At 40.9% G+C, this 25,141-nt stretch overlaps 1 protein-coding gene across 1 annotated transcript in view; it reads right to left on the bottom strand.

Moving 5' to 3' along the window:
* Window positions 1-23,539, bottom strand: part of LOC134872638 (disks large homolog 4-like) — a 40,239-nt gene extending 16,700 nt beyond the window's left edge. The window contains 3 exon segments of the mRNA XM_063896020.1: window positions 7,271-7,327; window positions 13,800-13,961; window positions 23,438-23,539. Coding sequence (XP_063752090.1) covers window positions 7,271-7,327; window positions 13,800-13,961; window positions 23,438-23,539 — 321 coding nt within the window.
* Window positions 23,540-25,141: the final 1,602 nt, after the last annotated feature.

Below are 25,141 nucleotides of genomic sequence, written 5' to 3'. Positions count from 1 at the left end.
TCCATTTTTACTTCAGATTAAAGCTAAAAAAAGAAGATAAATGGACTTTTCCTGCAGGTTTTGCTCATCTTTCATTTAAAAAAGCTGACGAACTCTGTGAGAAATTAGGAAAAAATGACTGGAAATCTTAAAACCACATCCAGATTTTTTTTTTTTAGCCCTCTTCTTACACTTCTGCCCAAAGAAAAATACGTTGCCATGCGGCTGTATCTGTCAGATCACAATATGGCGAGCTCATTCCATAATCATTACATTACCTGAGAACAATGGTAGACACCAATGGACACATTTCTACATGTGCACGGTAAACACTGTCCATCGCCCAACCATACCCCATAGTGTTTTCAGATTCTCTGCAAACGGTGTATATTTGTTATATAAATGGCCATCTATTGAATACTGTCTGCCTGTCATTTCAAAACAAACCTCGTAAGACAGCAAGCCAATGAGAGGAAAGGATTTTCTGCTATAGACGCAGTTTGAGACGCTTCTGTCAGCTCATCTAAAGCATGACACCTAACCTCAAGACACTGAAATATCTTCATAGTCTACCCTGACTCTTTCATTCTGTTATCAAGGGCTAGCTCTCTTCATCAAGGTATCTGATGTTAGAAGATTTTGTTAGAGACCACTGCCTCTCTTTCTAACTCTGGTGTTTGTATCGTTGTTCTGTACCTCCTGATTAGCATGGGAGGCGCGGTGTGCATCTGACGTGCTCACAGAACAGCACAGAGCAGCACAAAGCAGCTCGCTGACCTTCACAGGCCTGACAGCTCCGACACACACAACTACACACAACGTAACACTGTTTCCCAGCTTTCAGGAAAATACATTTAACTTTCTTATCCAGCGCTTTGTTTTTGTGATGCAACTGGAAGTTATTTCTTCACTCTGCAGCTCTATAGAGGAATCCAAGGAAGAAACGCTTGCTGTTTGCGTATTGTTATTTATTCAATACTGCTCGAAGTAATGCAGTCTGATGGAACAGTCTTGCAATAATCCTACCATCAAAGGAATTTGATTTATTTGAACTGTATACGTTTGTCTGTAGTTTGTGTTGCTGCTAAATTGTATTGTATTACAGGGACAGATGTTCTTATTATTGTGTCCATTATTTTGTATAAATAAGGGGATTTAAAGTAACATAAACTCTATTGCTCTAACATGTCATTCAGCACTGTAAATAGCCAGTCCTATACACCATCCACTGCTCCATGCCTCTTTTCGCATTACTAATCAAGTTGAATGAAATATAGCTGCCTTTTATAAAGAGTTATTACTCATCCACATGAGGAAAAGACATAAAGATCTGTCCACACAACGCCAGAGCGCGGCTTTAACCGCACACTGTTCAATTGTAACGGTGCCTGTGCAGAGCTCCCGCATGTAGCTGTGTCCAACGTGCCGTGCTGCTGAACATCACGTCAAATTCATCCTTATCTGGAGCCAGAAATAATGAGAATAGCCAGCAGAAATCTAAGCCCAGTGCAGGCAGTTTCCCTGCAGGGATTTTGACAGAGCCCTCTGTGCTCTGTCGAGTCGTTCCACGCCGCGGCTGTTAGGATTTACAGTGTTTGGCTGCTCTGGCCCAACTAATATTTTAGCACCAACTTTTTAAGCTAACCCGTCCTCTGCCATGTCTGCACAGGCCGCAGCACCGCCATCCATTCTCATTCAAACCTTTGCTTCCTGATGGATCGATGTGCAGAAAGCTAAGTGCCAGATTATGCATTTTTAAAGACAAATAAAACTGATTTATTTCGACTTTTCTTGCTATCAGATTTTATAGAGTTGTGTGTGACGTGTGTTTTAATCATTCCCTAAAGAGTAGGCTACATGCATCAATGTTGTAGCATGCGCTGCTGAGGCAAGAAACAGAGCAGGGAAGCAGTGTGTTTAAATCAATGACTTATTTCGAGCTGAATGTATAGGCTTTGTTTTGCTGCCCATGTTTACAGATGTAGCTTCACACTCTCCCTGCTGAATATGTGACTCACAAGATGTTCCTGTGATCCGGTCAAACTCAAACGGCTCTGTGTTTGTGTGCCTGCCTCATCACCCATTCTCTGCACGCTCACACCTCTCGTCGCTTCCTGTCTGATGGACAGTTTTAGTGGAATGAGGTCAAATAACGCCAATAATAATGACATCCACCTGCTAACTTAAGCCTAAGGATATTTAAAACACCAACTGCTGTCTTTCCTGTTGTTCCATATCATCAGGGGGGCGTGGGGGGGGGGGGGGGGGGAGGGGGAGATGCTGGCACTGTAAAACCAAAGCTGCATTAGAGGGCTCTAAAGCTGCCTCTGGAAAGCCTTTGACACTTAAAAGCTATCCTGTCAATAAGCAACACAATGACCTCTATTTAATTACGCAATGTCAAGTTATGAACTGGCATGTGTTTGATGAAGACGATGGGGTTTTTGATGAATAAGCAGGCATGCATAATTGGTATCGCACAGTGCTGTTCCTCTGTTTGAGAGAGAGAGAGAGAGAGCTACAGACTCCAGACTGAGCCTTACCTTAGGGCTCGGCAAGGCTGTTAAAGAAATGAGTGTGAGGTGTTTCGTAACGTAGCTCTTGAGTTTGAATCGGGGTTGTGTTGTCAGGTGGGATGGCTGGTGAATGTGCATGTGTGTGGGTTTAAGTGCTGGATGTGACAGGGTAATTTGGACATCAGATTATGCACATTGCTTCTCATTAAATCCTACGTTTGTATTCAGGGGAAGGTGTGTGTGTGTGTGAGTAATGGGGTTGTGGATTTGGTGGGGACCTACAACTTCCTGTTTGTTGGGATTTTGAATGAAAGAAACCTCACCTTCACAGCATAGGACTCATCTATTCCCACACACACGCAGTCTGAACAGAATTTAATTGGTTTTACACCAGATTTGATTACTCCGGCTCACAGAGATTCAAATCCATCTATCATGGGCCTACAGCCACAGCCTTGAGTTCTCTATCCGTGCAGATCACCAGAAGTATAATAATAACATGATCAAACCCCCAAGCTTCAAGCTCCACCTCCAAGCAACATTGCATTTTCATCTTTCACCCATATATTGAGTAAACCTGTGTAAAACATGCCTACCATCCTATGATGTCGCTGTTTCTTGGCTTTCCGTACATTGTTGATGAAGCGGCTGCCCATCTTTTTGGCGTACCACACGGACATGAACATTTTTGCTTCAGCGTTGAAATGCAGCCTAAATCGTGGCTGGATCTTGGAGCCGACCTGCTGCTCGCCGCCAAAAATAACAGAGTCCAAGAGCGTGGCTGGAAGATTTCGAGTGTACTCTAGAAATGTCTGCTTTTATCGTCACCATCAGAGCTTTATTCCAAGCGAGCCATTAGTTGTGGGGCCTGCCATTACAGGCGATCAGACACTATGAAACATCCACATAGCCTCAGAAATATCAGCTTGCTTTCCATTTAACCTAAATAGAACAGAAAACCAAACAAAAAGGAGTATATACAGTTTTAAATCCAAAATTGCAGAAAAAGCAAAGCCCATTTAGTGTCCTCCTCTCGCTGAGTCGCTGCTGGAGACTTCGCACAGTTACATCCTCCAACCCAACGCTCCAGTTTTCAAAATGACTCCTCGCTGATGAGGCTCGTTATTATGTACGACACAATCGTCCGGTCTTCAGAAATCGCCCATCCGGAGTGAAATAATCATTTGCTAACAGATCCTCCCGGTCTTAGTCCTGCGCTCGCCGAGCCTCCCTGCTGCTGGTCTGTGCTCGGCGAGAATGCAGTTCATATTTTCTGCTGCTACTCTACTGTACCCCTCCCATCCCCGCTGCTCAGAGCAAGAGGAGCGAGCAGGAAAGTTTGATGGCAATTACTTAGCTGTCTCTCTGTATACCGTCGACGCTGGTGATGTGAGAGGGGGGAGGTATTATACTCTGGCTGAACTTAGAAGGACAGGCAGCTCAAACTGGCCTGACGCCTACTAGGAAGCACTTGAAACTGAGAGAGGGCTGGGGGCCGGCGAGCCCCGCTTCTACAGTCAGAGAAACATAAACACAGTAGTGGCAGCCAGGGTGATCAAATATAGCTTGACATCTCTTCTCTTTTTCTCAGATGAATGTATTTGTATGCATGGTCCTTGTGGAAATATACATAAATGATGAACACTACATCAGTTTAGTTTGTCCCGTGTGTTTTACTTGCTTTTTCTTTTTTCAGTTTTTAGTTAAATGCAAATATTTTAGATTTTTGCCAGTACTCCTATTTTGCTTTCATTTGAACAACATAATGTTCCCTTTCTTTAACATTTAGAGGCAAGATCAATCTGAGACCTTCTTTAAGACTTTAATCTCAGACCTGCGTAGCCTCATGACCCTGCAATGAATTCAGCACCATGGAAAGCGAAACCTCGAAGGGGCGCAACTAATATAAGAGGATGTTTGCTTAGGAAATAACACGTATGCCTGCTTTTTATTTAATGCTCAAATATTTATGAAATGGTGGATCCTATTAGAATTCATATATTTTCCAAACAAATCGCTTCTGCTCTCATTTTGAATAGACAGATGGATTGAGAGACTGCGTGTGTGTGTGTGCACGCACACACACACACACACACACACACACACACACACACACACACACACACACACACACACACACACACACACACACACACAACATACTTATGTAAGGACTTGCTGAAGGACAAGCTGTCAGCTGACGTTCCCATTTTGCCAAATACAATTCCTCAGTCTACCTATCTAATTGTCTCACTCTCTCTCCACCTGCCATACAGCATGAACAGCTCTCTCTCGTCCTCTTCCTGCGTGCATATTTTCTCTCTTCCCCGTCTCTCTCTCTCTCTCTCTCTCTCTCTCTCTCTCTCTCGCCTCTACTTCCCAGAGGACCTGAGCTGCTGCTGCACTGTAATTACACCGAAGCTGCAGGGACATATTTAAACATTTATTAAAGGAAAGTAAGGAGGACGGAGAGAATGAAGATAGAAACCAGATCCCAACTACACATGAGTGCAGAGTGGAAAGGGGAGGGGATAGTGGGGGGCTCTTGGGGAAACACTATAGAAAACAGTAATTGAATCCTTACATGAAAAATGACTTATTTTTTGCCAAACACATCTTAGGGGTTAGCTGTTTTTTCTGGAGGATTTGTGTGAAAATTGTGTAGAAACCGTTCTGTGGTTCTAGAGAAACTGATACATTAGAAGAGACAGTGTAATACAAACTGAGAGGAGGGGGTATTTAGAAAACACTTCATGCCTGCTGATTTTCACTCCCGGCTTTTCAGTGCAAGGATAAATCTCAAATGTGTTGTGTAATGTTTACTGCTTCAGAAAAAGCTCAACACTTTGAGACCGCTCTCTGTCACTGCAGGTAGATCGTTATGAAAAGAGACAAAGAGCAAGGACAGGTGGGTTAACTTTTGGGTGAACATTATCTCAAATACATAGGAATCGTTGGTATTGAGGTAACTGGTATATTTACACACGCTCAGGGATGTTTCTTCACGTCTACATTGGAAGTATGAAGACATAATAAATCCTGGCCAAGTTTCGCTCAATAACCAGATGCCTGTGGGATTCACTGCAAAGGCAGGGAATACCCTTTGTTCAACACTGAAGCTTTACTGCTCATTAGCTTACACTGTCCCCTTTTCTTTGTATTATTTAAGAAGAAGGGAGCACATAGTTTGCCTCCCTCTTTAGAATGATTCGATGCTTCATATTGTGTACATTGGGGCTTGTATTTGCTGTTAGATGGAACATAGAACTTTAATCACAGCCGTCTGAAAAAGGCCCATCACAACAATTTATGTAGCCTCATAATAAAAGTAGGACGGTACAGCAGACCTATAGAGTCGTATAAAGTAGAAGGGGTAAGGAGATCCATTAATATGAGCATAGATCAATATCAAAAGTTGTGCGCTCGGTGAAAAAAAAAATCATTTCTAATTACATTATACCCCGAGTAAAGAAAAAAAAAAGGGTGTCATTTGAAAGCAAAGCACCTCTTCGCTAAATCATGTACATAACCCAGAGACCTCGTCTTACTTTGCCAAACCGTCGCAGTGCTTCCAGAGACAATCCTACCCATAAATCAATGGGGCCTGGAGTTGAGCTGGCAAACCCCACACCATTAAAGCAATAAAGAGACAGACTGATGACACCACCCACACATCAATGACAAACACACGGGCACACACACACATCCTGCACTGCTGTAGGAACCTTACAGTAGAGAACATGCGTGTAGCACGTCGGTGAATGTGGGGGGATGTATGTGAACACATCTTACTGATGGCTTTATGCAGCAGAATGCCCCATATGTTAAACAGTTTAATTATGAGAAGGCACTACTAGACATGATGTGTTCAAGGTCAGGCCAGACACACAAAGACATGAATGGATGTACAGGAGTAACCACTTGTTCCACAGAGACAGAGAAACCATATCAGCCACTCATTCAAATGATCCCATCTTTCAAATGTATTCAAGTACAGGTCTAACTAGCCTTCATTTAATGTTTCCTTTGCATATCTACGTTTATGTGTGATATTAGCTTCTTGTCTCTTAAGGAAGGACTAATTACCAGCCCTTTAGTATGAATTCTTTAAATGTCATGAATTCCTTTCTGCCTTGAAAGACGGATTAAATCTTTTGAGCTACTCGAGGTGCGTGAGGCAAATAAAATGATGTTTTATTGAGAAAGCAGCATAGCCTTCTTTTCAAGGTTATGAAAGTCACTGCACAGTCTAACACTGACACCTACAGGTTTCAGCCTGTCCTGCAAACAGATTACCTCTATCCGTCTCTCCGAACCCCATGCTATACTTTATCATACCACTGCATTGTGGGTACTCTTCATTTACATATTTCAGGATAGCTTGCGTGCATCCTGAAAAGCGGATTAAACACTGGACACTGGAATTCAATATTTGATAAACAAACACCATTCGGAAACATTTCAGTTCCAATAATGTGATTTCAGGCCCAAAAATAGTCATTGATCTCACGTGAAAAGACATCTCTAGACAAAGGAGATTTGAGTGGACTGGGTATGAGCAAACTGATACCATCAGAAAACAGATGACCTCATACTCTGGCGGAACAGATACAATTAGGTTACACAGGTCACTGTAGGACACAGTCAATCTTTGAGCGACACTGAATCCAGCATAGACAGGAAATGAGGACATGAATAAAACTGATGAGGATGAGTGATGAAGAATCTGATAACTTTCAGGGTGACGGAGCGAGCTAGGGTTGCTTTGTTCTTACCAGTGTGGAAACAGCGGAGGTGTACATTGGAGTGTGTCCCGTAGACATCAACACAGGCTGCAAAACAACATAAAGAAAAGGGTAATCATGCGGAGCAGTGTGCCATATCGGAAGCATACAGAACAGTATAGGGCGGCCCGCTCTGAGTCAACACATTGGTCATTTTGGTTTGAGTTGATTAAGAAGGAAAGCCCTAATACTGTGATGCATAAAGTCTGTAAAAAAGCAAATAAAGACGCTTTACATGCAGTTTTACAACATATATCAGTGTTATAGATATTGTTCAGGGATTATAATACAGTTTTATCTACTAATCTGATGATAATACACACTGATAAATTGTATCCCACAAATACAAATCAATTAATAGAACAAAAGGGGAACTACAACAGTTCACAATGACATAACACATTGATAACTTATTGATTGACAAATAAAAGACAGCTTATTCAGTATCAGTTAACAATGAAACAGCAGTGGGATCGTTACGCCAGCTAAACAGAATTGATTTCACAGCTGAAGCTGCTTCTCTAAACAATGCACACTGTGCCTATGAATTTTACAAGCAGCAGCAGTGCAGCAATTTCACATGTCAGGAGACGCTCCACCCCCCCCATCCCTGGAAGAGTTTTATATCGCTGTAGAGCTCGTCATTACAGCGTGAGTGTTGGGACAGCTGTATCTGCTGATCTAATAGGAGTACCTGGGAGGTGGATTCATGCTGATCCCGATGTTTACATCTGGGCACCTTTCCTTCCCAATATTAGACATGGCCTTCTCTTAATGGCTCCACTGGACACCATTTTTGGACTTAAGTGCCTTGCACCATTGCACATCAGCAGTTGTTTTCAGGGTCGTAAAGAGCATATAACAAGCACTAATTTATTTAATCACACAACCCCTGTGAAGCCTTCCCTCGCAGGTGTGTAGGTTCAAACGGAAGGAAGGGAGGTTAAGTGATTTGAGAAAGAAAAGAAGGAGCATACAACTAACAAAAGATTAGGTAGTAAAGTAAAACATAAGGTGTCCTATCATGCTATATTTGAACAATATACTGTAGGGCAATATCTATACAAAACTTGTCTGTGAAGTGTTTTACTCAAAATACCAAACAGATCCCCCATTGTAGCATGCCTCATCCCCCTCTATTTCAGCCCTGTTCCTGAAGTGCTGATTCTGTGACTGTTGCTTTAAATCTGAGCTCAGCTGAGGCTGGCCATGCCCCTTTGCAGCGTCATGATCTCTGTCTGAAGAGAGAAGTTTCTAAAGGTGATACTCAGCTACCCATATGATGTTCCAAACCACATCCAGCATTATTTCTGAAACACTTCTCAGTGTTTACCACTAGAACAGTGACATTATATGTATTATATAAACAACAACTCTAAGTCCCTCCTGCAGACATCCTGCACAGAGACACAGATGGAGGACGATAGGTTGAGACGTGTGACGTGGGCGGGACGTTGCCAAGAGTTCAATGTAAAGCCAGCCCACATTTCCGATATGACGTCATAACCGCAGCAAATCTGGATCAGCTCATTTGTTCCCCCGTTTTTAAAGATGTGGGTAAGGAGGAAAAGAGAGAGGGTTGTATTTTCTGACACTTTGTGAGTCTCCTTACACACCGGGGACACATATTTATGTATGAAAGACATCAAAAAGTGCATTTTGCATAATAGGGGACCTTTAAGAAAGTGGATTTATTCAGGTTAGGCGATCAGCTAAAGTGACTCATCATATTATGCCACAAACAGGGTCACAAAACCAAAACATGGCACTGTGTCAGGAAGCAATACTAGGTCAAGTGGTTACACTACGTGCAGATGGACCAGCATCATCATCAGCCTTACTCTCATGTCTTTTAAATCATTGTAAGAGCAAAACAGAAAGCTATTACACTTATATTATGCTCATACTGGCTGGCCTGAGGCTCAAACTGTCTACAGCCATCAGCCTGGGATAGACACACTTTTATATATCTTTATGTATTTTTTATACCTATTCAAGGATGCAGACCATAAAACGATGAAAACAATTCACTCTGAACTAGCGCTAGCCCAGACTTTTACACTTCACAGTGCTTTAGCTTCTCTCTGAAGAGAAAGTCTTCATAAATAATGTCAGTATTCCAGAAATGGAAACAGGGCCATTCCTCGTTCCCAAGTGTAGGTTTCTTAATAACAATGTTATTACTATCGCTAGGTTTCATTTTAAGTTACTTCCCCCAACATTTAACATGTCAATGTTTTGTATATAGTTTTGTATCCCCCTCTAAAGTTTTGATTCAGTATTATCTGCGGATACCAGAATTTCAGTTTTGTGTCTGTTAGGAGTGATGGGACTATGATTTAGGATCATAAATAGTGTCACTTTACACAAAAGTATAACCTCGAGCGGTTATATCTGATGGGACGAAAGCTGGCCTAGTTTAAAACCACACATTCCTCCAGACAGAAGTGCTTTTGTAGAATAATAAAGGAGACAACACGGTAGCGAGCTTGTCTGTTATAGATCTGTCTGTCAAAGCTTCGTTCCATTTGGTGTTTCTCTGTCACCAGTTTGTGATATAGACTCTAACATTTATTACATAGTGTTCTAGTCAAACATATAAAATGACATCCAACAAAAGACCCGGCTGCAACAGAAACATTTTCAAATTTAAGAACTAATATAAGTGTTCTAGCCTTCAAAGTGGATTAACACTGCGCGGTTTAAAGTCATGTTGGAAAATCTCTGTGATCATTTGACTCATTTTGTAGGTTGAACAAAGGGCTGATTTATTTCCAGGCACATGGTGTCAAGAAACTACATCAAGAACAGGACAGTACACGTTACGTGACGCATGAAACACTCTCAGCCCACACAACACATTCAGTTCTAAATATATTGTGGTAAATTATGAAATCATGCAAAAAATCTAAATCTTTTTCTTCTTTTTTTTAATTCCACTTTCTTGATAGATGGATACAAGTACTCAAAGCTCGAATGCCCAAGAGAGGCATGCTAAAAACCGGCTAATAAGATGCAGCTAATTGAGGGTACAACCTCCCACTGTACAGCAGCGACTGATGATGAGCAGGTGAGAAGTGGTGTTACAACATGCTCACATCTCTGACTTTTCATCATGATTCTGCCCCGGCCTTTATCAAAGATGGCTCGTACAAAAGCAGCCATCCCTGGAGAGTGACTGTGAGTATGGTCGTCTCTCAATCGGAAGGTTGCGGGTTTGATCCCAGCAGTCCTATATGTAAACGTGTCCTTTGGCAAAATGCTTAAACTTGCTTTGCTCCCAATGGCCAACGGCGTATGAATGCTTTCTTGAGCGTGAATGTTTGTGAATACCTGAAAGATGACTTGTAAATGTTTAGAGCTTTAAGGAGTTGTAAAGACTGGATGAAGCGCTGTAGAAATACAGTCCTTTTACCATTTAACATCCAACAGAACGCACTTTGTCCCCTGATTTCAATGAAGAACGTGATGGTCAAGACTTTCAAGCCAGTAAAGTAATTGAGCTTTGCAGAGGTGTGACATTTCACCCCCTGGGAACATGATATACAATGATGAAGGTCCTTGTCTAAAGTATTTGCCAGCTACTAATTAGCTATAATTTCCTGTGTGAATAAAATACCATGTTCAACAGATCAACAAATCCCATAAAAAAAACCAAACTGAATATTTATATTGATAATATCTTTGCTCTGGTGAGTATTTATGGCAGCAGGAGGTTTATGTGGGATCGACAGTGACTCGTATTAATCTACAGTGCTTTATCATAATGGAGGGACCTGGTGCCATGATGGAGCGCATAGAGGTTTTAATCCTTCTTAGCGATGAATAAAGGTCTATCTCACTAAGGAATAAGTTACATTAGACCTACATGTGAGGGTTAGGATATGATAGATTCATTGGTGTTGCTGAAAAATATATTATCTCACCAGATTTGTATTTAAATGAACTTTATCAGGAGACTTTTTACAGAAATGCGTCTTAGTTACTATGGAGACACATATTACATGTTACATTAAAATCTTAAATTAGCTCATCATTTTTCAATCCAGAGGGGAGTAAAGTCTCCCTCCCCATCACAGTAATAAATAGTGCACCCATGACTGTGAATAATAACTGATCCCATGGCATGTGCAGGATGATAAACTCCAGTGGGAGAAAGGGAATTATCAAACCAGCAAGATAGGTCAAAAAAGGACAGAATGATTACCCTTTGAGAAGCAAGCACTTCAGGTTTTACACCATTTTACTATCAGACGTGTGCCACCTTTATGTCGTCAACTAGCTACAGTGGCCTCTGGATTCATTCCCATTCTGACCCGACAGAGCAGAAGATTCAAAGACGTACAGAGACTGACAAACAATACCCCTACAACCAAATTAAAGTCAGTGCTTTTTTGTCCCTGAGTTATTGGTTGTTTTCTGTTCATTGAACAATCCCAAATAAAAAGTCAGCAGCCAGGTCAATCTGTTCTGTTCAAGATGCTTTGTTTTAGATCCTTTAAAATTCTGATTCTCGATTCTGTATTTCATTTATTATTTGCTTGTATGATGCGATGCATATTTTAATTATCTGTCTACCAGGGAGTAAGTTGTGCGCACCATGTCTTATAACACATTTGTATATTATTAATAATAATAATATGATCATGTTAGGTGAATAATTCAGCACCTCTTGAATCATTTATCTTTCTTTCTGTTCTCTCTTTCCTCCACATTCCCGCACACAAATACATGTAATTCATTTTCCATAAAAGAGATAAAACACACAATAAAACATTTAGAGATCAATTTTACTGAGTGTATTACATGGTGTTCTCATTTTACTATAGATATATAATATTGTTGACTTGAATTATATTAGCCACAATTATTGTGTCATCCGTTTGTGACAGCCTGCCTCTCCTGTATGCCATTATATCTCAATATATCTCAATTTGACCATCTGCAAGGACAGATCTGCATGTCCTCGACAGCTCTGATGGAGCTCTGTGTGTTTGAAGCAGCAGCGGTGAAGCCCAATAACTCAGCCTCTCCTCCCTGCTCATTAAAAGAGAGCATTTTAACAGACATATCCGCTCCCCAGGGACATCAGTGCACTCCCATGTGGGAGAATGAGAAACACTTTCCCCCTCAGAGCAAATAAATACAGGAGCTCTTAAGCCTTAATAGCCAGAGCTGCTGTTAAACAACACGTGTGGGCATATGAGATGGATCGTTGTTAAGTGAGCATTACAGCTTACACCTGCTTGTATCTGTAGCTACAATATGTTTTGGTTAATGCACTCCCTGCAACAAGACTCTGCTCATGTTCCCACTGATGTCAGCCCTATCTTCTGACTGTGGTGTCAATGCTTCTGAGTCACTGAGAGCTCCATAGAGGTTTGTTCCTCTGCGTTAGCCTTTGCATTTCTAACACATGTGTTTTAAAGTAGTGCAGTGTCTGTACTGGGAGCTTTATTTTAGATTTACAAAGATCTGGATAACTTTGTTTATGCTTCAAAAAGCTTAAGTGGTGTAACTTCCTGCCACAGCCACATGTAGGCCTATTCCTTAATTTTACTACTATTTTGTGCCAATGAACACATTATTTTTTGTTTAATATCCCTTTTGTTTTAAGAAAAGTTCCCTTGAATTGCTTATTAAGTGAAAATAGTAGGAACATGTCAAGAGTGGAGTATAGCTTTTGGAATGTGTAGTACTTGGATATAGAAAAAACCTAAAGAAATAAAATACTGTGATACAAATGCGCATTATATCGTCCGCCCTAAAGGCATCTATTGTTAAACAGAGCTATACTGCATGCATCCATCAATTCTGTACTTCTTCTTAACGAGAACCAACTCCATGGGGATATATTTTTAATTACTTTCCATCCAAAACAAAACAATTGGATGTCTTAATCTGATTCATTTCAAATTATAATCTCTAAGGATAAATTGATCTCTGACTGAAGTGGTTGAGGTGATCTGATTACTGAACGCATCTCGAGTCCACTTCCACAGCGATCTTCATGCTCTGATATCAAATGACCCACTATGTAATATGTATTCATACAGGTGTAAAGTCGATCCGTCACTAAAAGGTGCCTCGAAGCCAGGTTTCGTCATAACTACATTACATTCCCATTAAAGTATTTATGTTGCAGAGTTACATTTGCAAACCAGGCGTGACGTAGTTTTAAGTGCAGCGTTATAATAGATAATGTGTTGCAAGCTAACGGAAACTCCTGATAAAAACGAAACTTATGTCTTTGAAGCACGTTACAATCACTGTAAATCTGTGCTGTGATTCATCCCAGTACTAGTATTTGTATTCATAGCAAACTGATAATGTATTGTAGGTAGTTCGGATTATCCTTGTTTGTCTCATTTGGCTTTAATCTGACACGTTATCACCATTACCAATACAGTTGTGCACATTTAAGAAGTGTCATGTAAGTGTTATGAAATATCTGCATCATACATTTCAACATTTACTCGGGACACGCCGGATGCCCAAGTCGTGATCGTGTGTGTCCTACCTTGACAGGAGAGATATGTGTGTGCGGTGTGTATCCATGTATGGCCTCCATGGCAGCGAGGTTCTTGTCACTCATGTGAAGCATCTCGGCACTTTTCCCTGGAGCCAGATGTGCTGGACTGTGCTCCAAGGGGGGCGTCTCCTCATCCTGGTACCTGTACTTCTGCAGACACACACACACAGATACAGAGAAACCTGTTAATGTGTGAACGAGAAGCTGCTGGTTTATTTGATTTAAAAACGTCAATGGTTGAGAGTATTTAAAACAGAACTCAAGGTCAGCCTCATCGTTTTTTCACGTAATGTCGATGCTATCCTTTACAAATTGTGGTCAGACTCCCTTCACGGAGATGTATTTCCATACCAGTGTCATCTAAAGCAAAATGTGGGCAATATCATATAGCATGTGTGCCCACACACGCAAAGTAAAGGCATCATAGAGGCTTAAAAATATTGCCATAGTGTGTGAAGCAAAGTGATCGTCCTCCACAACCACATGGAGCAAACCGTGACTCATAGTGGCTTCACATTAGCAGAACATGCAGCTTCTTCCTCGTAGCTTCACTCCCCTCCCGATAGCCCACACCTGGGCGGCCTGCCAGCAGCCCACTGTGTTAGCCACACATGGTGGGCTTCATTCTAGGCGTGATGACACAATATCTGCAAACAGCGTTTTCCATCAGAAACACATCAGAAGGTGGGGAGCGTCACAGCGGAGATCTGCCACGCTGTCCTGTGGGTTAGCGCTTGTGTTTCTGCCACAAAACCTCCTGAAGCCCCCGGGCTCCACATATGCTCTGCTGCACTGCAGATGTGAAGCGACTCATTCTGAAACATTAGTGGAGATCATCTGAATGTTGGCTGATGGCCTAGTGGCTGGCTCTGCTACTCTCCCCTTTCTTTCTTTCTTTTTTACATTTTTTTTTTGGAGGCAGACGAAGAGGGAGGTGCATCACCGAGCCCCGTCTCAGACAGGCTGCCTAGCAACCAGAGCAGAGCAGAGATTGCAGTGCCACAGTCGGGGCTGCCAGCATCGGTCCTGGATCACATTACACTGAGACAGCAAGAAAGAGAGGGAGTGGAATAGAGATGAAGATAAAGGAGAAATGGGGGGGATGGGTAAAAGGGAAAAAGTCTACAAAAAACAGCAACAATGTTCCTGCGATTCTGAGGCCTTCATGTAAACAGATTAAACATTATGTAACCATAGCAATTATACCACCAACTGTGTGGTGTAATACAGAACTGGCTGGCTAATCTCCATATATCATTAAACTCTACAAAGTAATATTTGTATCCAATAAAAACTCTGAAAGACTGTAAATGACATGAATCACAGTTCAGAGTAGCCCTGAGCTCTCCGCGCTGCCTCCCCCTCTCCTGCATGACCAACGTTCATGCTGCCATGTTGCCATGTTGCCTTCTGTCCCACTGGTGGGGGATGTGACCGTCAGTGCTTATATGTTACACAGTGTCCTTCTGGAGAGGGCTCTAGGTGCATTTCCTCTCACCACTGAATTCTAATACTGTTGCCCAGTGAAGCACAATAGCACAACATCGTCACTTTATGAAACACAAACCATGTGTCAGGGATGTGTTTAGTGATGAATCCTCGTTTGACTGACAGTTTTGTACAAGAAGGAGATGAATAATGAGAAATAAACACACAATGGATAAATGGGACGATCAAGGAGAGTTTTTCCAAACATTAATTACTGAAAGGTCAATTCTGTTCAGTAATTAAGGAATACTTCAATCCTGGGAATTATCACAGTTCACTACAGCTAGTGTATTACTCATTATATTCACCTAAAGTCTCTGATTATGAGGGATGCATCAATATCAGGCCCAAGCAGTTTGCTGACAATGGCGCCCATCTATTCAATCCAGCTCTATGTTTGTATACCGTGACTACCTGAACTGCACCTTACCCTCTCTGAGTACAGCAGCAGTTATTGTTTTTCCCAACCATACATTTTTTACACAGATTCATACCTGCAGCAATTCACATAAGCTACACAACTTCACACTAAATCCCTCACCATGAAATATTAATCTGATCGTTGTAGCTGAGGGCTTCTCAAAGCTGCTGCTTTTCTTAAACGTGAGACATCTGAATCCAGCACGCATGCCGGCAGCAGCAGCAGCACCCGGTGTTAGGAGACAAATAATTCTTTGTTACAAGGTAATATTGCACCTCAGGTGAGCTAGTCAGAACTAATATGAACAAAAACAATTCAATTCAATTGTAGTAAGGATGAATCAAACATCTCAAATCCCTCATTTACATTACCTCTGTGAGAGCTTTGCACTGGGTGGTTCATCTTCTTCTTCCTGAACACATATTTATGTAAATAAGTGGCTTATTTTAAATAGTTCATTATGTTTTGTGTTGATAAATTCAACACAATAAAGATGCACCTGCAAAAAAATCTCATTATCTGTTTAAAGATTTTAAGTTGTGCAAATAAACATCTTTAATATCTTATCTATTCATATATCTTAATAAGGTCCTACAAATACGATACCATTGCAAATAAAAGTGTTGTTTTATTATAACCGGATCAAAGCCTTAACTCTAATGCGTGTTTTAAGATACTGTTGAAATCATCTATCAAATAAAATCCTAACAAATAGGATAAATAAAAACATGTGACAAGGTGGTAAAAAAAAGTTGGCATTATTTAAAGGTGAAAAGTCAAAGAAAATAGGAAACATTGTTTTATTATGTCCTAAAAAATATCCAATGAACTCCCATGCCAATTATTATATTTACACAAAACTGAATGTATGCATTAAATGCCTGATGCTACATAATATCTGTTTTACTACAGTCAATTGGACATCAAGTCAAACATGTTTTTTCCAAATCTTCTTTCCTCACAAGCAGGGGCTTTAACAACTTGCAGCAATTACATTCTGCTGTCCAAATACCTCTGGGTCTCCTCGCCTTTATTGTACCCATACGTCATAAAGGAAGGAATCCAGTCCATCTTTAAGTGAGTAGTAAAGGTCAGTGGAGAGCGTCTCTGCACTGTGCATTTGTTTGCCCTGCTGTACTTTAATACTTCAGGCACACAGTGGCTGAATACGCTCTTCTGTTAATGGTTAAATGAGTTAACTTAATATAGAGCAAATGTCACATTCTATCACTTTCATCTCAGTGTGTAATTCAAGGACCGGGCTTGAGCTTTTTAAATGACTGTGCATTAGGGAATGGATTGAAAGATACCCTCACCTCTCAGGCTTATCGTTTCTAAGAAGCTGCAAATGCTTCAGATGTGTAAGGTGTTTCAGGAGCCGTGAGAGGCTCTTCAGGTGTAAATTAAAGGTAGCAACTTCCCACTGCACCTCCTTAAAATTCAAGCGTTTGAGAGTACATCTATTTGCATTTTTCTTTAATTCGCTGCTTTGATGAACTGGGAGGATTTGGTGCTCAGTGCTAAGTCTCTGTGAGGCTCCGCAGCGCTGTCAGAAGGAACTATAAGCTGGAGGTTAGTTGTGTGCAGTACAATACTTCTCACTGGAGTAAATCTAGACAGGTATATGTGCTTGGATTAAACCACATTTGTATAAGTTATATAAAGAGATGTTTAAATGATATATTTAAATGTAACACAGAGCCGAGTCGAGGTTCTCCTCTTTAGGTGTAGCTCCAGCAGTAAACCAGAATAAACAAACAGACAGAACTGAAACAAACTCACTCACTGAGATTTGTTTATTTGTAAAGTTGTAAATCTCAGTGACCCAGGCTGTAGTTTTAGATATTTATGAGTAGATAGTAATATACCTCCCTACATGTACAGTATGTTATGTAGGTCAGCACACCTGCAGGTAGTTAGTAGAGCAAACCCACTGGCACCTTTGAAACAGCCAAGCTGAAGCCGAAGACCTTTTAGTATCAGATGATATGCAAGTAAATGAACATTTCTCTTTGTGATTTCTACTACACTGTCTCTTTCCCTCTACAACCCATCAGAATCCAGTCATTGTCCCAGCTTTCTCAGTTGATTTTCACTCTCAAGTGTCTTCTCAAGTGCCAAACCCCAAACACAGTTTTCATCTCATTTGCATTATCACAATTTCTGTTGCCAGCATACACCTACCAGTACAACTGTTTTTTCATACATGTACGCCTCAGAAGAGGAATTCACTCACTCTCTGCCAGTGCTCACTTCAGACTATTCTCCAAGGTGTATCAGCACAACACTTTGACAAGTGTTCGTATCCTGTAGCTGTGTATGCTGCAACAACAACAGACTGTACATCCACCACGGGGCCGAGTGCTTAAAGCTGCAGGAAGGGTTTCCATGCAACTGTTACAAAGCGACATTACTATGTAACAGTCGCGCTTCTATTGGCTAGCACTCCAACACATTGTACTTGTTAGACTAAGAGGCGGGACATTGTGTGATGGCCAGTCTAACCAATCAGAGCAGGTATGAGAAAAATAAAGAGCTTTTTGAACATTAAAGCATGCAAACATGTGAAAGTAGATGCACAAAATAGTAATACAAATATAAACCTGAAAACTTGCATAGAAGGGCCTCTTTAATGTGTTGTTTGAAATAAACACCGACTCCCCAAGCAGCACTGCTCAAATCGTCCAACTAAAACTTTGATCGGACATGGAAAAATACTTTAGTGTATGTTTTGAAGCTCATTACTGCCCCTTAAGAGTTTTCCTTAAGATAAAATCCCCAAAGTGCTGTTCCTCACCACCACAAAGCTCATGTTACTACAGAGAAACAGGACGAGTTATAAAAGATAAATTAGTAGAACAGTTTTTTTTACTTTTTTAGAAACTCAACACTTCCTTCAGTTCACCTGTTCATTTATGCTCATCTAAGCCGAATAAATGAGATGAATTTCTGTGAGGTGATTCATCATTGATAGGGCCAACACAGAGGTATCATCCTTAAATGTAATGATCAAATTAGAGTCATAGATACAGTAAACGGTGCTATAGCAAGCGTTGGCTGCAGTGCTTCTGCTGAGAAAAAGGGGGGGGGGGCCTTCTCGTCTTGTCTGTGGAGAGACTGTTTTCACAGGAACGTCATGTTTATTTGCAAGACGAGACGGAACCGATATTAATATGATATGCAGGATCATTTGCAGTACTCAACCAGGCTCGGTTTTTTCCCATCAACATCGAGTATACGCCTCTAACATGCAGCTACCCTTTTAAAAATGTACAATGATGAAGACAATCATTTAGCAGTTTACAGGTCAGAAGAAACTTACCCCCCTTACTACTCCTCTCATCTTGATCATTTCGTCCCCCTCCCCCTCTTTCCACAGAAGCATGCACACGATTTTATGCTGAGTACATACATTTTTATGCATGTTGCACTTGTAGTGGGGGATTGTGGTGTTAACCCTCCCCCAGCCCTCTGTTTTCTTCACACACACAAACATGCACACAGGGGGCCATGTTGACATACAGGACTGGTTAATGGCTTCACGAAGAACAAACATCCAATAATGGCTGCAGTGGGTATTTTTTTCTTTTGTATATCAGCATAAGCTTGCAAAAAACCCAGATCGTATAATCCAGAAGTCCTCCTATCAAACTTAAACATAGCAACCACACACACACACAAGTTTACCTCGAGAGGGAGTTTCTCTTCACCAAATAGTATTTTTACTCCAGTTGAAGTTCTTTCATCCCATCTGTCTTCTACTAGGTTTCTGCTCCCTTTACATGCACTCATCTCCCATCTAATAATAATAATAACATTTTAAGAGAATACTTGCGTTTACTTCGAGTCTTGTGTTTTAAATTCTATGGCGTCATGAAGGTGTTGCGGCCTTTACTGAGGCTGAAATTGCTTTTGAATGATGATGGCAAATTGACTTCACTATTAATGTGGCACCTTTTTAATCCACATCATTATTTCTTTTTTTATCTAAGAGTTTATTTTAAAACCTTTTACCTGTATATCCTTTTGTATTTATTTATTTATTTTTTCTATCCTGTGTGAATCTGTACTGTTTTTCTTTCTCTATGTGTTGCTGCTTAAACTCCTGAATTTCTGCATCAGGATTAATATACGTACATCTTATCTTATCTTAGTCATCTAATCACAAAGCATTTAACCAGGTGCTTAGGGAAATGGGTTTTAAATATATTTTGTTTTTGTCACATTTGCTGTAAAATTCACTTTTATTTTTCGTAAGTCGTCCACTCTACCTTTTTTTATAGCTTGGGTGTGTTTAAAGTTTGTAGTGGTGTGCTATTTAACTAGGCAAACCATTTTGAAATAATTAATTCTGGTGTTTTGACATCTGTAAGGGACTCAAACAGTATCAAATATTGATACTTTCTTTGCAATGTTGCCCAAAGGTTTCTGAAGAGCCATTGTTTATCTCAGTGTGGGTGCCAATCCAAATTGGGGCATCATTAGTCGGGCTGAAGCGATCTCGGGTGATGCAGCAGAGCAGACAGCTAGCGGTTAGCCAGCTGAGAAGGCACCTACCTATCACTCAAAGAGGCCACAACCCCAATAATGGATAACTTTCTTTCCTTAGTTATCGTGAATATGGAAATCAACTTCAGAGACCAAAAGCTTTTTTTGTGTTTTATGCCGTAAATATAGCCCTTTTCTGTTTTAACATAGGGGTCTATGAAGCTCTTTTGGTGCCAGCTATTCCATGATGCAGTTTTTGGCGCCTTTGAATCAGCTTTACATGCATGTGACTCTTCTCCTACAACCTGCACATCCATTGCTCAACAGCAGCTGCAGTATTTGATGGCAGATAAGATGGGAAAAGCAAGTGGAGGTGACCTTAAATTCTTCAATGTTAGACCTGAACACAGCATTAGCAAATATCTACTGCCGCACATTGTGGCCGCATCTCTTCCCGCTTCACAGTCAGGCTCACTGCTCCTTATGATGGAAGATGGCACAAACAGCAGGATAAAATAGGTCAATTCCATAGGAGGAAATGTGTGCTTGCAGAGCTGTAAAAACACTTCCAGTAACATGTGAAATGTAAAACCAGTGCCTCACACGCAGGGACACAGACTGCAGAAATCACCTCTGCTTTGATATCCCCACCTGCTGATATTTTCCACTTCATTACTCTTGATCATTTGATTGGTCCGCTGGTAGTGAGTGAAGGCAGGTCGTTTTCCTGTCCACTTTCCAGTAAAGACGTCTGACAATCGATTCTCGGGATGAGGTGATCATCGATCTTGATATCGATATGAAGGCACACTGATCCCAGACTCGTAAATCATTCATTACATTAAAACTCAGTTTCCATTTAAACTCTGTCCTCTGGCTAGTTTGCATTGTGTAGCTTTCGGTATAAGCACTGCCCTGGATCGTAGCTTCAAGACAAACTTCATCGAGCCGGTCCATCTTGATTAAATGTTGTGAGGCCATCAATGTGCATTAAGCATAAAAGAGCACATTAAAGCCCTGCTGAATGCTGCCAACCACATAAAGAGCCTTTTAATTAAGATCCTGAATTAAACATGACTGAGATGTTCTATGCTCGGCTTTGTTCAAGAACAAAGGTTATGCAAAAATAATAACCTTGGAACATCACCTTGGGAAACGACCAATCATATGGTAGCTATTGGTACATGGAGGTAAATTAAACAAGCAGCATTTCTATAGAATTTTAGGAGTAAATAAAAGATTTAAAGCTGGAAATTCAGACAAATAAGGACAGGAAGATAGAGGAGCAATAAAAACATATCCCAACAGTAAACTGTACATCCCAACGGGTCTAGCCAAATGAAATCCCAACAATAACCCCCCCCCCCCCCCCCACCCCTGAAACTGCAACAGGCCTGATGCAAGCTGCTTAGACGCTACTGAACCTGCTAAATGATTTTCTACTTACCAATTATTGTTTGGATTAATCTTTGGTCTATAAAATCGAAAACAAATGGTAAAAAAATGTCCATCCATATTGCTCAGACTCCAAGGGGATGTCTTGTTTTAGCAATCAAAAACCAAAACATGTTCATCTAGATATCATATAAAATAGGGGAAATAAATAATGTATATTTTGTGAGGCCTAAAACAGAGTTTAGAATTTAGTTGATGATTTTTTGCAACACTATCTTCAAGAAAGCATAGAGGCTAATCTTGAATTTTGGGATGATTGATTAGCATGTGTAGCATAAGGATGCTAAAACAGCAATAGAAGAGGAATAGCATTTTAAATAAAATGAGATTTTATGCTTTGAGCGTTTTTTTATATTGACACCATCGTTATAAGCCAGATCTGTTTATAACAGCCTTACAAAGCAAGGGAAGCAAGCGTTTAGTTAATCCCATTTGGAAATCTGCTCTTATTACAGATAGGTTTGCTGTGGAGTTACATTTTACACTGGTTGGCCATGACGCCTCTGGAGCAGTTAAGTCTGTAGGAGGATCATTTTAATAACATTGGGAAGACGTGGAGTCTCAGATGGAGATACATGAAGAAGAAATGAGCCAGGAGTGAGCGAGGCGGGAGGGGAGACACGTGGGATTATCTGTGCTAGTTATACTGAACAGTGAGCACAGCAGGATCTACCTTTGAGGGACCCAGAAAGCAAACAGCCATATACATTTTCCCAGCGGTGTCTCAGAAATAATTCTGGTCTACCAGACTAAATCTAAAAATAATCACGAATAATTAAGTCTAAAAATTCCGTCTACCTAATTCATATCTTTTGATGTATGTAGTCATTCAGATTCTAGCAACAAGACCGAAATGCAAACCAAAATTCCAGACGTGACCCAACAAACAAATTATCTGGAGCTCGGTACACATGTACACATCCGTTTGGCAAGCGTTGGTACAAAGTCTGGACAAAGTGGACCGTGTAGTCCGATTTGGCTTCAAAAAGCCAACAGACTCGAGTGCCATGTGGAGGGAAACTCTGAGCTGGCTGCCATAACACCTGAATCTGTGAGGGAGGGGCGTCAGGGATGTGATGGACAATCAGTCAATGAATAATTTTACATGCTCTCCCACTCAAAATAAGGACAAAATCATACTGCAAAGACAACAAAAAAAGTGGTCTGCTTTTATGCTGAGAGTAAGCGGCCTGGCTGTGATTCATGCGTGGGTTAACAGCAGGGACTGTTCATATTACCTGATTTCAAAGCCTTTCTTTGTGGTGTACAGTTTCACTGATGGTGATACTTAAATGGCCCTAAGCAATAATGTGCATTTCCCAAGGTCAAAAACATGCAATGCAGTTTGCTTTGCTGGGATGCAAAGCTAAATCAGCAGGATGAAGCATATGGTTAGTCCTAACGTGACCTGCCCTGCATGAAAGCAGAATACATCAGACAGTGATCGATGTTTCATTCATGAAATCCCATTTGTACGAAAGAAAACACAATTTAAAAACACAATCATGCCTGCCGAGGATGCTGTATAAATGGAAATTGGCCGTATGATAACAGCGGCGATGTAAAGGTGATATGGTGTGAATAAGCTTATGGGATAGGTGAGTGTGATCGCTATACTAATTACTGTAGTGGTCGCGTAACGATAAAAAAAAGAAGCCCAGTTTCGATGAGCCACAGATGAAACAAACCCTACCATTTCTTACAGAGGCCTTTTTTTGTTCCATATTTACACAAACATCGGTCAACATCCTCGCCCCTTGCACCCCAAGCTTACCTTGCACCCGAACATGAGGGACAGCGTCCGGTTGCTGCAGATGAGCTTACACTGGCACATGACCGGCGAGAGACACTTTAAATTCCTGACAGGCAGAGACATCAGTCCAAAGCCTCACACAGCACACACACTCTCACACACACCGACAGACAGACAGAGCTCGCCGGTCCGCCGCCACTCACTCAGAGCCACGAGACAGTTGCACGAGCGCCGCGGAAGCTGAGGAGGAGGGTCGGTGCTAACAGCAGGCAGGATTCCCGGTTAGACTGTGACCGGAGCGGTGTTTGGGTCCAATGTTTTTGAGCGACTTCATGATAACGCTCGTTTGACACGTTTAAAGCGTCGGTCTGTCGCTATACACTGCCATGTTGTTAATATTTTTTAACACTAGAAGCTTCAAAATGTGTACTAGTCTCTCTCTCCTCCCGCTCCCCCCCCTCTCTCTCCCCCTGCTCTCCCTCTGTGATTAACCGTAAAGTGTGTACTCAACACGCAGCTGGAATCATTCAGGAGAGCAGTGCAAAGGCGACGCACAGAGAAACGGTACATCCATCTATTTACCCGGAGGCAGCATGCAAATAATATCGATGGCAATAATCAACGTTAAAACAAACACACATCCAGTCATGTCAAATAGGGGGATGCTGGGAAATCTTTTATGGCCACATCATGGAACAGCCTGCTTCACCACCACAGGTTACAATGAGGGGACTGCGCCCCCTGTTGGACCTTCGGTCATGTGCTCAAGGAGCTGTCCAAGGTGATGAACTGTTTTAAATCAATGCATCAGAGAAATGTGTCTGTTTGCTATTGGAGCTCAAAACGAGTGTCAACATCAACACACAGATACTAGGATATTATGGACGTTTGTCTTCGTCATCTTGGAGCATTTTTAAATGAACTCAACTAGCTCAAGTTTTCCTTATTTCTCATATTTACAGAATCCATTTTGAACAAACAAAGATGTGATCTGCATGTAAACTAACACACTCAGAAACAAGTACATTAGTACACACTGGGAGGTATAGACTTTAAAGTTGTATTGATGAGAATCACTATTTTTTAATATTTTCTTGAACTCCCATATGAATGTGTATAGTATTGAGGGAATTCCATTCAAGCTTTTAAGGTTGAAACACTGACCGTCTAGGCGCAGGTAAAAGCAATACTTTGACCTAATGTTTAGAAGTAAATCAAATACAATCTGATGTCTTTCTCAACCAAATGTGAGTGTTAAATTATTAGTTTTTTTGTTGAATTGATTGAAGTGGTAGAAACAGTTTGTTGGAATGGACAAGTTGCTTTCCATATAGCTTATACTTTTCATTGTTTGCTGTTCAAATCTTTTTAAAGGTGTTAAAATAACTTATGAGTGTGCAACTTGAACACCCCTCTGATATTGTTGATCTAACAGCCCTGAAAAAAAGATAAATAATACTATTTGTTAAACAACTAAGTCAATGCTGAAAATCCTATATTAATCAATATTTTAAAAAGGATTTAAACAGTATTTTGAAAGATAACTTCTGAAGATAAACATCAACGACCAAAGCAGGTAACCTCCTTTTTTTAAAGCAATAATTGTTACATTCTAACAGGGTTTTCATCCTTGACATGATAAGTGTCTCATGTATTATTCGTTTTTATTCCTCTCCATTCCTCTGTGATTGTGCTGACATGCTGAGCCCACAGGGTGGAGTGAGA

Source organism: Eleginops maclovinus, chromosome 11, assembly GCF_036324505.1.
Source record: "Eleginops maclovinus isolate JMC-PN-2008 ecotype Puerto Natales chromosome 11, JC_Emac_rtc_rv5, whole genome shotgun sequence".
NCBI classification, from domain to species: Eukaryota; Metazoa; Chordata; class Actinopteri; order Perciformes; family Eleginopidae; genus Eleginops; species Eleginops maclovinus.
The sequence above is the reverse complement of the archived record's forward strand: the minus strand, read 5'-3'. Positions and strand labels throughout refer to the sequence as shown.